This window comes from Suncus etruscus, chromosome 9, assembly GCF_024139225.1.
Source record: "Suncus etruscus isolate mSunEtr1 chromosome 9, mSunEtr1.pri.cur, whole genome shotgun sequence".
In the NCBI taxonomy this organism is placed as follows: Eukaryota; Metazoa; Chordata; class Mammalia; order Eulipotyphla; family Soricidae; genus Suncus; species Suncus etruscus.
The window spans coordinates 98293978-98309255 of NC_064856.1; the positions used below are offsets into that span (position 1 = coordinate 98293978).

Below are 15278 nucleotides of genomic sequence, written 5' to 3' on the forward strand. Positions count from 1 at the left end.
ATAGGATTTAATAGCATATAAAACAGTGTGTACCTTAATAGTGTATAGTAGCATGAAAATGTCTATAAAGTTGCATGGGATGGCATCTAAAAAGATAATGTAAATAGCTTGTAAGAGGAATGAAGAAAAGAGAATGGGAGAAAATCAACTGAGGCTAAAACATAGATGTAAATCAGAGCTGAATCATGGCATGTACACAGAATGGGAGAAGAGCTGCAAAAATGATAATGTTGTGATTCCTAATTAACAACAAGATTTATTTTGTATATTTCCCAATTTAGGCCATTGTGCTTACATGAAACTACAGTCAATGGGGAATCCAAACAACGTGACTGAATTCATCCTTTTGGGCATAACAAGGAACCCAGAGCTGCGAAAAGCATTGTCTGCTATATTTTTCATCATGTATGTGTTCACAGTTGTGGGGAATGTCCTCATTGTGCTAACCATGATCATGAGCCAGAGTCTGAGATCACCTATGTATTTTTTTCTTACTTCCTTATCCCTCATGGATGTCACCTATTCATCAGTTATCACTCCCAACTTAATTCTGGTCTGCCTTTATGAGTACATTACCATCTCCTTCGAGGGCTGCATGACACAAATATTTGCTGAACATTTTTTTGGTGGTGTGGGAATGATCATTCTCATGGTGATGGCCTATGATCGCTATGTGGCTATCTGCAAGCCCTTGCGTTACATGACCATCATGAATCCTCGCATGTGCCACATCATGCTGGTGGGGGCCTATGTGGGTGGATCAACCCATGCAACAATACAACTTATCTTCATGTGTAAATTACCCTTCTGTGGTTCCAATGTCATTGATTGTTTTGCATGTGACATGCTTCACTTATTGAAATTGGCCTGCAAGGATACTCACTTTTTGGGCCTCTTAGTCATTCTCAACAGTGGGGTGATGTGTATGACCATCTTCTTGATGCTCATTACCTCCTATATGGTCATTCTCTGCTCCCTCAAGTCATCTAGCTCAGAAGGCAGGTTTAAAGCCCTGTCCACCTGTGGTTCCCATATCACAGTGGTCATCTTGTTTTATGTTCCATGTATATTCTTGTATGTGAGACCTGTGGCCGTTTACCCCATAGACAAAGCAATCAGTATATCCTTGACTGTTGTTACACCCATGTTAAATCCCTTGATTTATACCTTGAGGAACTCAGAAGTGAAAAATGCAATGAGGAAATTGTGGATGAAACAAGATAGACAATAGTTTATAAAGTATAAGAAAATCTTCCCTAAGGGGACAATGTTATTTGCCCTATCATTTATTTCATTCATTAAGTTTATAGCTGACAACATTTTAAGCATACAAGTCATACTTATACCCTTTATAACCCTTCACATGTACTATTCCCTCTCCCCCCTTCAGAAATCCGACTGTCCCTTCACCCCTCAATCCCATCCCTGATATCCCCACCATATTATAACTCTTCACCCTAAGTTCTTAATCCATTAGGCATCAAGACCGACCTCCTACCCCAATGAACCAGTACCCAGTACCCAAGTGAAGAGACACCCACGCAAACTCACACCCCCTTCCCGGCAAGAAAATACAACCAACACCCCGACTGACTCATGCAGTGTGGTCCTCCTAAAACACCTCACCCTAATGTGGACTGTGACTTGATATCGGACCTAGCTCCAAAAGGACCCCCACTGCAAGAACTCTACCCAAGACCTCCCTGCCTGGAGCCCACTCTCCACAAGGAAATCTCAAAAGACAATGGGGAAGCCTATTTCATCATAAGTATAGATCTATATAACACTACCTCTTATCCTGTTTTTTCCCAAATGTAATCTCATGTATCACTTTCTCTTTCTTTTCTTTTTTCTTTCTTGTTCATTTGTTCGTTTTGTTTTGTTTTGTTTTATTTGTTTTGTTTTAGTTTTTGTTTTTTGATTTGATTTGTTTTTTGCTTTTTTGGGTTCGCACCTGGCAGCGCTCGGAGAGTGTTCCTGGCTCAATGTTCGGAGGTTGCCCTGGTGGGCACGGGGGACCATGTGGGATACCGGGATTTGAGCCACCGTCTTTCTGCAGGAAAGACAGACGCCTTGCCTCCATGCTATCTCTCCCGGCCCCACTTTATTCCTTTAATTACGTCTTTTATTTAATCATTTTTTTTAAAAAGAAACTTTTTTCTTTAGATATGTGTGAGCATATATATTTATAGTTTTTGTCCTGTCTCTGTTTTCTTCTCTCTCCACTCCCAAATCCATCAGCAATATAATGTAGCACCACTTCTTCCTGCAAAGGCATATTAAAAAAAGGGGAAATTCTATGTTTAAAAAAATCTCTTATCTACTAGAGATAAGAACTCATACTTTTTACAATAAAGGGGCATCTCCTACCCTGAACATATGTCATGTGGAGCCAACTTAGACCCCAGGGAATTAGGCACTGACCGTCCAGCCTTGACTCCTGGATCCCAGGCATAGAAACAATACACTTTTTTTTTTACCTATTTGGAATACTTCATAAACCACTAATGTAATTTCTTTACCTTATTTTTGTTATTTTTCAACACTCTGATTAATCTTTAATTTTGTTAAACTTATTTTTGAAATATTCATAATTTACCACATCTGAGCTGTGCTTTTCTTACATTGTTCATGACTAGTTTTCTCATTTCCATAAATATTTGGCTGATTCTATTATATTTCCCTCTTTATAAATGAACTATTACCTCTTTCAACAATTACTTCTTGATGATCTTATTTAACTATTTTCTTCAGATAATCTCCACATATTTATTCAACTATATTCTCAATATCCTTGATGGCAAACTGTACTTAAAAGAGTGTTTCATCTCTTATTTTCTCAGTTTCTCCTTCAAGATTGTAAATCCTATAGAGTCTGAGGTTAATTCTCATTCTGTATTTCAAACCCTGGAAGTCACTTAGTGAGATGTTAATAAATATCATTATATATTTTAAGATACAAATGCTTGTTATGTGTTGAAATTAAATTTTATTTAAGTAAGAAATATCAGGTTTTCTTTTTCTTTTTTTTTTAGTTTGTTTTTAGGGCCACACCTGACAGCACTTAGTTTACTCCTGGCTCTGAGCTCAGAATCAATCTTGGTACCCAAGGGGACCATTTGGGATGCTGGGGTTCAAACACAGGTCCATCCCAGGTAGACTGGGGCCCCCAAGAAATAGTAGTTTTTTAGGAAAATTAGAATTCTCAAGTTCTTTCAATAGCTCTTTGTAAGATGTTGGAGCTTTCATTTTGTAGTAGTAGCATGTTATTTAATAGTAAAGCCTACTTTTTACTATTTCTCCCCTACTCTTTTACACATTATGATAAAAAGAATAAAGTCTCATATTCACCTGAATCAAGTATCTATATTTTGAATTCATGTGAAATGAAGATTTCACTACCTTAAACGTTTAAACTATTGCAGATAATGATGCTCTGGGGACCTTGTCATGGTAGATTTTAGCTAGTACAGGGTATGCCCTCTACTATTTCTCCAACTTTGATGATGTTTTCATTGTTCAGTGACTATGCAGACACTGATATTTTTATAACTGCTTTTATTAATGAGCTATATGGAAAACTTAAGACTATTACATGCTTTATATTCTACCATGTTTTTTTAATTGATATGTACACATAATGATAATTATCTTGGTTGTTATAGCTTCTAAGTATTCATGATAATTAAATCAGGGCTTTTTTTTTTTTAAACTTTGAGCCATATCCAATGATGCTCAGGGGTTATTCCTGGATATGAGCTCAGAAATAGCTCCTGGTTTGGGGACCATATGAGATCCCAGGGGATTGAACTGCAGTTTTTCCTGGGTTAGTCACATACAAGGCAAATGCCCTACCGCTGTGCCATTGCTCTGGCCCCAAATCAGGGCTTTTTTTTGGTAAGTGTTTAATGAAATTTGTATATGTAATATAAAAGACACAAAACTCTAGTGTGATAAATGATTTCCAGAAAATTGAATGGACAGATAAATTTGTATAGTTCTAGTGTACTGTGGGTTTTACTGCAAGGATGACTAAGCAGGCATCTGAACAGTGATGTCGAACCATTCTTAAGTATATCAGTGAGAAGATTTAATACAGATATCACAAGGAAATAAATCATGGTGCGGAAAGAATCCCTAATGTTGAAGCTAGCCTAAAATTAAGAAGTTGAGGTAATCAGTGCTTAGTGACAAGGTCAATCAAGGAACACGGTGAGATATTAAAGACCCAAGGGGTAAAAATGTGAAATACTGTCACATTTACCCCTTAAAAAGTGACATGCATTTCAAAATACTGTAATTTGAACAATTCTTAAAAGTCATATACTCCCTAAGCCTATAGGATGTGCCAGTTAATGGAATTGCATCGAAAGCTTTGCTCATACATGTCTCCTATCCTCTAGATCCTTGGCAGAACATGTATGCCATATATTTACAATATCATATAATTAGATTGATGGACACACTTTTACATTTTTGTTCTACTTTGCTCCAATAAAAATGAAGAAATTTATACTTATTTATACTTGAATTTATATACATAATCATTAAATCATGCAATTATCTGTGTCATCAATAAAACTAGAAATTATGTTGAGTGAAGTAAATCAGAGGGAGAAGGTCAAATACCAGATGATCATACTTACCTGTGTAATATAGTGAGACAAAATCAGTGGAAAGAAAATGGTAAACAATAACAAAGTCTTTTCCTTACAATATTGTTTACCTAGACCTGTATGGCGGGCAGGGAGAGATTACTGATTAGACAAGAGTTGACTTATAGATATGGAGATCATGAGCCTTTATGTTGTTGGTGAAATACAAAAATGTATCATCTATGACATATGCTCTGGCAGATTATAATAAAAATTTTAAATGTATGCCCAAAATTGATCATTTTTATTACTAGGTAAAATATGAACATTCATGAAAAAATTTTCAGTCACTTATTCTATACATATCTTCACTGTCTGTTCTATATGTCTCTCAAAGTAACTCATATTAAGTAGCTTTACTCATTAAACATAATACTTTCTAGCTAAACTCCTGAATTAGTGAACCTATCTGGACTACGAATTTTACTCTTGAAAGAGTTTTAATTAGTTCCAGTGTCCTTAGATGTATTTGTTGGTTCAAGTAATTTTCTTCCTCCTTAGTCAATTTTGAGGCTGTATGAGTCTATGAATTTATTCATTTCTATTAGATTTTGAATCTCAGTGGCAAAGAGTTGTTCATAGTGACCTCTTGATATATTGAGGTATATGCTATAAATTCTCCCCTTTTATCTATGATCTGATTTATTATTTTTTTCCCTTTGTTAGCTGGCAAAAGTTTTATACATATTTTCTTTTATAAGGTAGCTGGTTTCTTGTTTTTTTTTTTTTTGTTTGTTTGTTTTTTGGGGGGCCACACCCGGTGATGCTCAGGGGTTACACCTGGCTATGCGCTCAGAAGTCGCTCCTGGCTTGGGGGACCATATGGGACGCCGGGGGATCGAACCTCGGTCCATCCTAGGCTAGCGCAGGCAAGGCAGGCACCTTACCTCTAGCGCCACCGCCCGGCCCCGTAGCTGGTTTCTTAAACATATGCATTATTTGTGTTTATGCCATTAATTTCTTTTATTATTTTGTTTGTTTTTTTTTTGGATCACACCTAGCAGCACTCAGAGGTTACTTCTGGCTCTATGCTCAGAGTCACTCCTGGCAGGCTTGGCAGAACTTATGGGATGCCAGGATTCGAACCACTGTTCTACTGCATGCAAGGCAAACGCCCTACATCCATGCTAGTACTCTGGCCCCTCTTTTGTGATTTTTAATATACATAATTTAGAGTTCATGCAAATTCTTCTCTTCCTCTTTGCATATTAATGTGTGTGCATACCCATGCATAGAGGCATATATATGTATACATATATCATATGTTTATAATTCCCTCTCAGTTATCTTCTCTAATCCTTATAATTTTTGCTAATCAACTTTGAGAAAAAAAATTTCGGGGACACTATATATCTATTTTATGATCTAAACACAATTCAATTCTGACTTTACTGGAAATACAAATGGGAATTTCCATTAAACTGCTAGCATTTATACAGTAATTTATTCTTTAGGATAGCCTTTTGAAACAGGAAGTATTATCTTATTTTATAAAGAATAAAACTAGGACATACAGAGAAGGTTGGCTAGGCTTTCCAGTGAGGTTTTTATTTTGTCTACCGAGTTTTTTAGTCCTGTTATTTCAGTTCGAAGTTTTCTTATTTCTATCCTCATATCCTCTTGCTTCCTATTTGTGGTTTGTTCAGCTAGATATTAGTAATGATAAAAAATTCATATACACTTCCCTTGCTTATGTCTATATAAAGAAGAATTGAGAGTTATTTTAGAACATTAAAAAGATAATCCAAGAACAGAAGTTGGTTCATCTCCTGTGATGGTTATAGTAAAATTGACTTCCTAGGAGACTTCCTAGAGACTTTCTATGTAGCTGAATCAAACGTAAACTGAGAAATTCATTTCAAATGCACACTATTGATATTTTATTACTAGTGATAAGAAAAGAACGACAATAATCTCTGAGACTTCTAAACTGAATTTATATTATTTCATAATACTAATTATTGTAGCATGAGAAAGGGTCAAAATCCTGATATTTTCTGGAAGTTATATTTTTTAAATCTTAAAATATGGAAAGCATGCTATAGCTGGAAATACACAATTTAATAGTAGTATTAAGAGATGAGGGAAGTCCTTTGCCTTCCATTCAGAAGGACAGGGGTTCGAATTCCAGCATCCCATATGGTCCCTTGAGCCTGCCAGGAGTGATTTCTGAGCATAGAGCCAAGAGATGAGGGAAGTACAAGACTAGGTGATGGAATAATTTTGTCCTGTTATTTATCATGCAGCAAAGAAAACGTTGATTTATCTCCCATATGCTATCAGACAATTGGGACTACATTGACTCTTTTTTTTATTTAAGATGGGGTTTTATTTGTGGAATAAATATTTGAATGTTAATAAATAAAACTTGTCTTACAATGTACATGGTAAAAATGCTTACAAAGGCCAGCTTTTGTAAGACTTTGCCTTAAAACACATAGAAGGTTGCACTGATAAAGGAGGTATTTTTTTATACCTGAAACCCAACTACATACATGTTTGTAATCATGATGCTTAAATAAAGATATATAAAAAATAAATGAACATCTTATGTAGAGAAAATATGCATCAGTGTAGGGGAGGGTAAAAAAATTACAAATGTGGTAATACTCTCCCCAGTCAAAGACATAGACCTAAGGGAAACAGTTGGAATGATGTGAGTAAGCACATTTCAACACTGTACAAGTTGCCCTCTTTTAACAAGGTCTATTATCCAGAGGGCAATATCTAATTAATGATCTTTATTCCATATGTGGATTGAGAGGTATTTACAAATCAAACTCAAAACAAACCAGATGATATCCAGAGCCTGAGGAAAATGTAAACAGCATAGCTACCTTCATTTATTGGACAATATTTTCTATTTGGATGAAATTCTAAATATCTGATAAACACAATTTTCTGTTCTATTTAATTCAGTGGACATTTAGTATTCTCTGTTTAAAATATTTCTTTACAACCATTAGAAACTGCAGTACCCTATCTACAACAAGCTATACACAGGGGTAAGGTTACAATAGCACTCCGGGGGGGGGGGGGGGCGGGCAAAGGAGGGTGATATGGGACACATGCTGGGAAAAGGGTGGAGGGAGGACAACCCTGGTGGTGGGAATGACCCTGATTCATTGTCACTATGTACCTTAAATATTACTGTGAAAGATTTGTTATTAACTTTTTGGTCACAATAAAAATTATTATTAAAAATATAAAGACTTGCCTAAAAAATTGTATTCCTACCAAAATAATTTTCTATTAAGAGGCTGAGTATTAATTGATTGCTGTGTAGGTTCTGATTCACTTGGATTGGCTACCATACTTGTGTGACTTTAATTATATTAAACCTTAATTCAGATTAAATTTCTAAATTCAGTAATTTGGAACTTCAATATGATGTTGACTTTTTTTCTACATAAAGTTTATTTTGTATATCCTGGATGACGTCTGGAGGACTTAAAAAACTTGCAGGATATTAACCATGTTGCCATTAATTTGAACTGCTGTTTTGAAATTATTAAGATGATAAAATTCCCTGCAGAGTAGCACATTCATAGTTCACTTAAAATGTGTCAATGGTTCGTTAATTTTATCTGTACAGAAACTGTGTTAGGTTGGGGAGACTTGAGTTATCAATTACTTTAACATTTTTATGTTTATTTTTTTGCAGTGTAATCAAATTTAACAGGTTACCTTTTGGAATCTATTCAATATTTGCAACCAGAGGTGTATTTATGTTTTGAAGATGCATTTTAGGATGCAAAAGAACAGAAGTAGCTGGTATGTCTCAGGTTACTTAAAGATTAATGTATATTCTCATTCAGCTCTTTTTCTCTTCGTATGTATTTATATGTGTGAGAAGACACACACTTGTGTTTGCAAATATAAGTACATATACATAGAAACTTCTTTCCTCAGATTATTTTCCCTAATTCTCATATTTCTTGATAATATACTTTTAGAAAAGACTTCTGGGATGCACTATATTGTTTTTAATGAGCTAAACACATTCGATTTCCTGACGTACTTTTAATGTAAAGATAAATGGGATCTTTAAAATATTTTTCTTACTATATAAAAACATTTAATGTTTTAGGCAACTCTGTTCACAGAGAGTTAGGGATGGTTCTGAAGCTAAAGTTTGTTTTGCAAAATCTTGCTTTTTATATCTTCATTCGTAGAGTGATTTTTATTGTATGAAAGAGTGACTATATAAATTTTATCTCCATTTGTTTATCAAGAAAATCCAAGTGAGTTAGTAACTTTTATAAACAAAAAGGTCCTTCAAAGTTTATATTTAATTATCTATAGCTTTGGTTATGCAGATACAATTAATAACATACTAAAATTGATAACCATTGGCACCCACTATACAGATTGTTATCACCACCAGGAATTTACTGAAGACAATATTTAGGTTCTCTCTCTCTCTCTCTCTCTCTCTCTCTCTCTCTCTCTCTCTCTCTTCCTCTCTCTCCCTCCCTCCCTCCCTTTCTATCCCTCACACACACAGAGGCAGAAAATTTGACTTTTAGATTCTCAGAAATAAATATGAGGTGTCATAGATGTGACAGAAGCATAAGAAAACATGTGTAAAACAGTAACAGAATGTCTCACACATAGAATAATGACTAATTTATTGTGATAAAACATTTGATTTGGATTTCTGTTTATTGACTACACATTTCTATGTAATTATCACATTGGTTGTAACTTAATTTTCTCTGAAGGAAAATAATGTTATTGTATATCTCTTCAAAAATCATATGAATAAAATTGCTTATTATATGGATTTTTTATTTATTATTGGGTAAATAAAAAATTTGACTATTTTAGTTTTAGAATGGCCAAAAAATACTCTTCAATATAATATTTAAGTATGGTTGTGCATTTATATTTTTGATAGTATTAATCAACCATACGTATATGTATATACACATATGCTGTACATATGTGTATGTATATACAAATATATCTGCACATTTGAAAATTTTTATTATATTTCTTCTACAGGGCTCATGAGTGCTTGTGAATGGCCTTTGATTTTGAACATCTATATTCTCTCTTGATACCAAATTGTGCAGTAATTTTACTCTAGCTTTTATCATTTATCAAAATAAATTAATCCAATATCTTCTACTTTCCATTAGACTGAAGAATATTTTCAAAATGGTTTGAGGCAGTTTTTGTTCTAAAACTAATACAGAGACTTTTTTTCTGTTCATTGATGGTGTATTAATTGGAATGTTTCCCTATTACTCAATTGAACATTTAATAGAACATATACTAACACAGTCTTGCTGAAAATATAAAAGTATTAAAATTTTTTTAATGGCTTGTCTGGACTAAAGTGATAATACAGTAGGTAGGGCAAGGTTTGGCATGCATGTAGCCGTCCAGGATTTGATCCTCAGCATCCCAGATAGTCTCCAAAGCCTGCCAGGTGTGATTCCTGAGCACAGGAGCAGGAGAAACCCCTGAGCATTGGCAGGTGTGGCCCAAAAAAACAACAAAAAGGGGGTGTTAAACTAGCATAATTATAATTAATTTCAAATTCAAATGGGGATGTTGATCTGAGCTGCTAGCATTTATAAAATAATTTAACTTAGTTTAATTCCTTTTGACAGGAAACTTTATTTCCTTATTTTATAAAGAATAAAATCTAAGACACATGGAGAATCTTTGGCCTATATTTGGTACTCATAAAGAAGGACTGCTCTTGTATGGAAAACCAGGAATTTTATATGTAAGTTTCTTTTTTCATTATAGCACTGACTACTTTTACCTTACGAAGTCCAGTCTAATAGCTAAGGTGCCTCATACAAGCGAGTATTTGTGACTAAGTTTTATCAAACTCCCATAAGATACTGGATATTATAGTAGTTAATAATATTCCAAATGACACTTTAAGATATTCTTACATTTCAAATTTTTAAGACATTCTTAAATTTCAAATTCAAATAACAAACTGATTAATTTTTGTGTAACATTGAAAAAAATAAGAAAAGAAAAGCAGCCCTGGGGGCCAGAGAGATAGTGCAGTGGGTAGGGCACTTGCTTTGCATGCAATTGATATGTATTCAATTCCCAGCATTGCAAATGATCCCCAAGCCTGCTACAAGTGATTCTTCAGTGTAGAGCTAAGAATATGCTCTGAGCACAGACGGGTGAGGTTCTACACCCTGAACCACTCTTCACCTCTACATTCCCTGCCTTCTAGTTAATGCTTCTAGTTAATTGTGCTCCCAAAATCTCTAAGAAATTTCAGGTCTGGGGCTAGAGAGATAGTTTGGAGGTAAAGACTTTGCCTTGCATACAGAAGGTTGGTGGTTTGAATCCCTGCATCCCTTATGGTCCCCTGAGCCTACCAGGAGTGACTTCTGAGCATATAGCCAGGAGTAACCCCTGAGTGCTGTTGAGTGTGACCCAAAAACCAAAAAAAAAAAGAAGAGAAAAGAAAAAAGAAAGAAAAAGAAATTTCAGGTCTTTTTATTTAAGTTCATATAATTTGACTATGATATCATGTTTTTCCTTTGTTTATATCTTCTACATGTAATTGCTTTTCTTGTTTGTGTTTCAACTGATACATTACTAAATTTAGAAAATTTTAGATTATCCTCAAGCAGGTGCTCATTTGCTCTTTGAATTTACAGCTTATTCAAATATTCTTACATGTGGAACTTCTACTTTGTGCGTATTGCTTAATTCTGTCTACGTTTCTAAAGCCATGAGATACAGCTTTATGCTTTACACTACTGAGCAAACTATTAAATCAGAACTACTAGGTGATAATTAGGTCAATGAAAAATTGCATTTCTTCATGTAATTTTATTCACAGTATTTTACACTTATTCACAATATTTTAAGCAGGAGTATTTTATAAAAACACTGAAAATATTGCAAGGGATATTTGTAAAGAATATTAGTGGCACTGTTTTGGTCTAGACCTAGAAGACCAAGAAATGGCTCATTACTTGGATTTCCCTAATACATGTCTAGAAATAGAAATGGTAAGAATGATACTGGGGCTGGCGAGGTGGTGCTAGAGGTAAGGTGTCTGCCTTGCAAGCTCTAGCTAAGGAAGGACCGCAGTTCGATTCCCCGGAGTCCCATATGGTCCCCCAAGCCATGGGTGATTCCTGAGCACTTACCCAGGAGTAATCCCTGAGCATCAAACGGGTGTAGCCCGAAAAGCCAAAAAGAAAAGTAAGAATGATACTAAATAGAATATCTGAGTCAAGTCACAGGGCTAATACTCAAATTCTGAGAATTGTCTTTCTTAGTGGTTGGTGGTGAAATTTCCATTTTAGTAATATGAACTGTCAGAGCTCTGTGATACAGTATATCATTATGTGGATAAATTTAATTGCATGGGGTAAGTTAAATATAATTATCTAACTTATATGTGCACAGCACAATATTAGAAATTGATGAAAGAAAACACAAGGTATCAGAAAACATAATAAAAGTCACAAGATGTCTCAGAGAAACTTTGAATTTCAAAAATTTAAAGTGGGGGGCCGGCGAGGTGGCACTAGAGGTAAGGTGTCTGCCTTGCAAGTGCTAGCCAAGGAAGGACCGCGGTTCGATCCCCTGGCGTCCCATATGGTCCCCCCAAGCCAGGGGCAATTTCTGAGCGCTTAGCCAGGAGTAACCCCTGAGCATCAAATGGGTGTGGCCCGAAAAACAAAAAAAATTTAAAGTGGATAGGAGTTAAGTTATTGTCTTTGAAAAAACAAGAGTCACTATGGCATCTTCTTTGATCAGTCCAGTGAAATTCATACTTACATTCCTGATGAAAAATGGAGGCTGTACTGTCATCAATGCATACATATTGTATGGGCTAGAGGACAATTTGAAATAAAAGCTGGTACTTACACTTAGTTCAAAGAATGTGTTCCTTCATCTTGTCTGGGCTACTGAAGTTCTTGGGACAAAAGTGTGTAAGCCTAGTGATAATGCATAGTCTGGATTGCAGTATCCTTTGTGTGTGTGTGTTTTGTTTTTTTGGTTTCTGCTTTTGAGCCACACCCAAAGACTCTCAGGGGCTACTCCTGGTTATGCGTTCAGAAAGCACTCCTGGCTTGGTAGACCATATGGGATGCAGGGGGGTCAAACCCAGGTTCTTTCTGGAACAGCTTTGTGCAAGGCAAATGCCCTAGCATTGTGCTATCACTCCAGTCCTCTGGATTATAGTATCCTTATAGATACAACACAACTATAACATCTTGTGTGCTATATTTTATAAGAGAGATTACTTTATAAAAAGGTTCTTGGATTAATAAAGTTGACTCTGGAACAATACAAGTTTGAGATGCATGGATCAATTAACATGGGTACAAAATATAAACTTAACAATGCATCAATTGCTGTATGTTTAAGTTAAGATGTGTTTATTTGATATTATACATATACAAATATGTATTTTTTATATTTTATGTCAAATATTAGTAATTTTGTATTATGTCCTATAAGACAAGATTGACAGGTTGACTGACATATTGTAAACAAAGTAAAGTTATGCTAATATTTATAATGCATTAGTAAAAATTTACTTGCCTTCATTATTTTCATAGTATTTTTCTCTTGTTTGCATTATTTTAAGAATAAAGTACATAGCATGTAATATACAGCTTAACATGTTAATGTCCTGTTTATGTTTCTGATTAGTCTTCTAGTCAAAAGAAGAAATTATAGTAGTAAAGTTTTGGATAATCAAAAGTAATTAAAATGGGAAAGGGGTCAGCGTCACTCCGAACAAAGGAGCATACATTTCTTCTTTGCAGTTCCATAATTATGAAAAAAGCAGATTATACAAGGTCATTTATTTCAGAGAACAGAATAGACATAGAATAAAGAGACATATAAAATAAAATTAAGTTAAAATTGTGTTAAAATTGATGTCTCAAGTGGCTCTAATCAGCCATTGCTTAAAAATGGTTCATCTCTGTTTATGCCATAGAATAAAGAATTGGGATCTTCTTAGAGTTTCAAACATCAAGGATCTGGAAATGAAGTTGTATATATTTTGGAGAAATGTTGATGTTAAGAGATCACTAGGACTCAGGTATATAATCTATAGCAAGTGGAGCTGAATCACAGCATGTAAGAGGCTGATAGAAAATAGAATTTAAAAACATGTAAAGAGGATATAACTATCCTGTAAAATAGGATGTAATAGCATATAAAACAGCATGTACTTTAATAGTGTATAAAAATGCCTATAAAGTGGCATGTATTGGCATCTAAAAAGATAATGTAAATTGGTTGTAAGATGAATGGAGAAAAAAGAATGAGAGAAAAATCAACTGAAGCTAAAACATTGATGTAAATAAGAGCTGAATCACGGCATGTAAATAGAATGGGAGAAGAGCTGCAAAAAATAATAACGTTGTGATTCCTAATTAAAAACAATATTTATTTTGTATATTTCCCAATTTAGGCCATTGCGCTTACATGAAACTACGATCAATGGGGAATCCCAATAATGTGACTGAATTCATCCTTTTGGGCATGACAAGGAACCCAGAGCTGCGAAAAGTATTGTCTGCTATATTTTTCATCATGTATTTGCTCACAGTTGTGGGAAATCTCCTCATTGTGCTAACCATGATCATGAGCCAGAGTTTGAGGTCACCTATGTATTTTTTTCTTACTTCCTTTTCCCTCATGGATGTCACCTATTCATCTGTTATCACTCCCAACTTAATTGTGAACTGCCTTTATGAACACATTTCCATCTCCTTCGAGGGCTGCATGACACAAATATTTGCTGAACATTTTTTTGGTGGTGTGGGAATGATCATTCTCATGGTGATGGCCTATGATCGCTATGTGGCTATCTGCAAGCCCCTGCATTACATGACCATCATGAATCCTCGCATGTGCCACATCATGCTGGCGGGGGCCTATGTGGGTGGATCAACCCATGCAACAATACAAATTATCTTCATGTGTAAATTACCCTTCTGTGGTCCCAATGTCATTGATAATTTTGCATGTGACATGTTTCACTTATTGAAACTAGCCTGCATGGATACTCACTTTTTGGGCCTCTTAGTCATCCTCAACAGTGGGGTGATGTGTTTGACTATCTTCCTGATGCTCATTACCTCCTACACGGTTATCCTCTGCTCCCTCAAGTCATCTAGCTCAGAGGGGTGGTTTAAAGCCCTGTCCACGTGTAGTTCCCATCTCACAGTTGTCATCTTGTTTTATGTTCCATGTATATTCTTGTACGTGAGACCTGTGGCCGTTTACCCCATAGACAAAGCAATGGGTATATCCTTGACTGTTGTTACACCCATGTTAAATCCCTTAATTTATACCTTGAGAAACTCAGAAGTGAAAAATGCCATGAGGAAATTGTGGATGAAACAAGGTGGACAATAGTTTATAAACTATAAGTAAATCTTCCCTAAGAGTACAATGTTATTTGCTCTGTAATTTTTTCCATTCATTAAGTTTAGCGCTGCCAATAACTTTTTTAAACATGCATGTCCTACTTAACTGCAATAAACATTTTTTACCTCTTTAGAATACTTCATAAACCATTAATGCAATTTTTACCTTACTTTTGTTTATTTCAACTTTAATGAAAAATGGTTGCTTTTTAATTTTGTTAAACTT

The 15278-nt window shown here is 35.0% G+C and overlaps 2 protein-coding genes across 2 annotated transcripts; both read left to right on the forward strand.

The window, feature by feature from the left end:
* The first annotated feature begins 295 nt into the window (after window positions 1-295).
* LOC126018613 (olfactory receptor 4C6-like) lies at window positions 296-1231 on the forward strand. Its single transcript, XM_049780719.1, has one exon. It carries the CDS (start codon window positions 296-298, stop codon window positions 1229-1231), a length of 936 nt encoding a protein of 311 aa, XP_049636676.1.
* Window positions 1232-14105: 12874 nt separating this feature from the next.
* LOC126018614 (olfactory receptor 4C6-like) lies at window positions 14106-15041 on the forward strand. The gene has a single exon (XM_049780720.1). The coding sequence runs from the start codon at window positions 14106-14108 to the stop codon at window positions 15039-15041; it is 936 nt and encodes a 311-aa protein (XP_049636677.1).
* The last annotated feature ends 237 nt before the right edge of the window (window positions 15042-15278 follow it).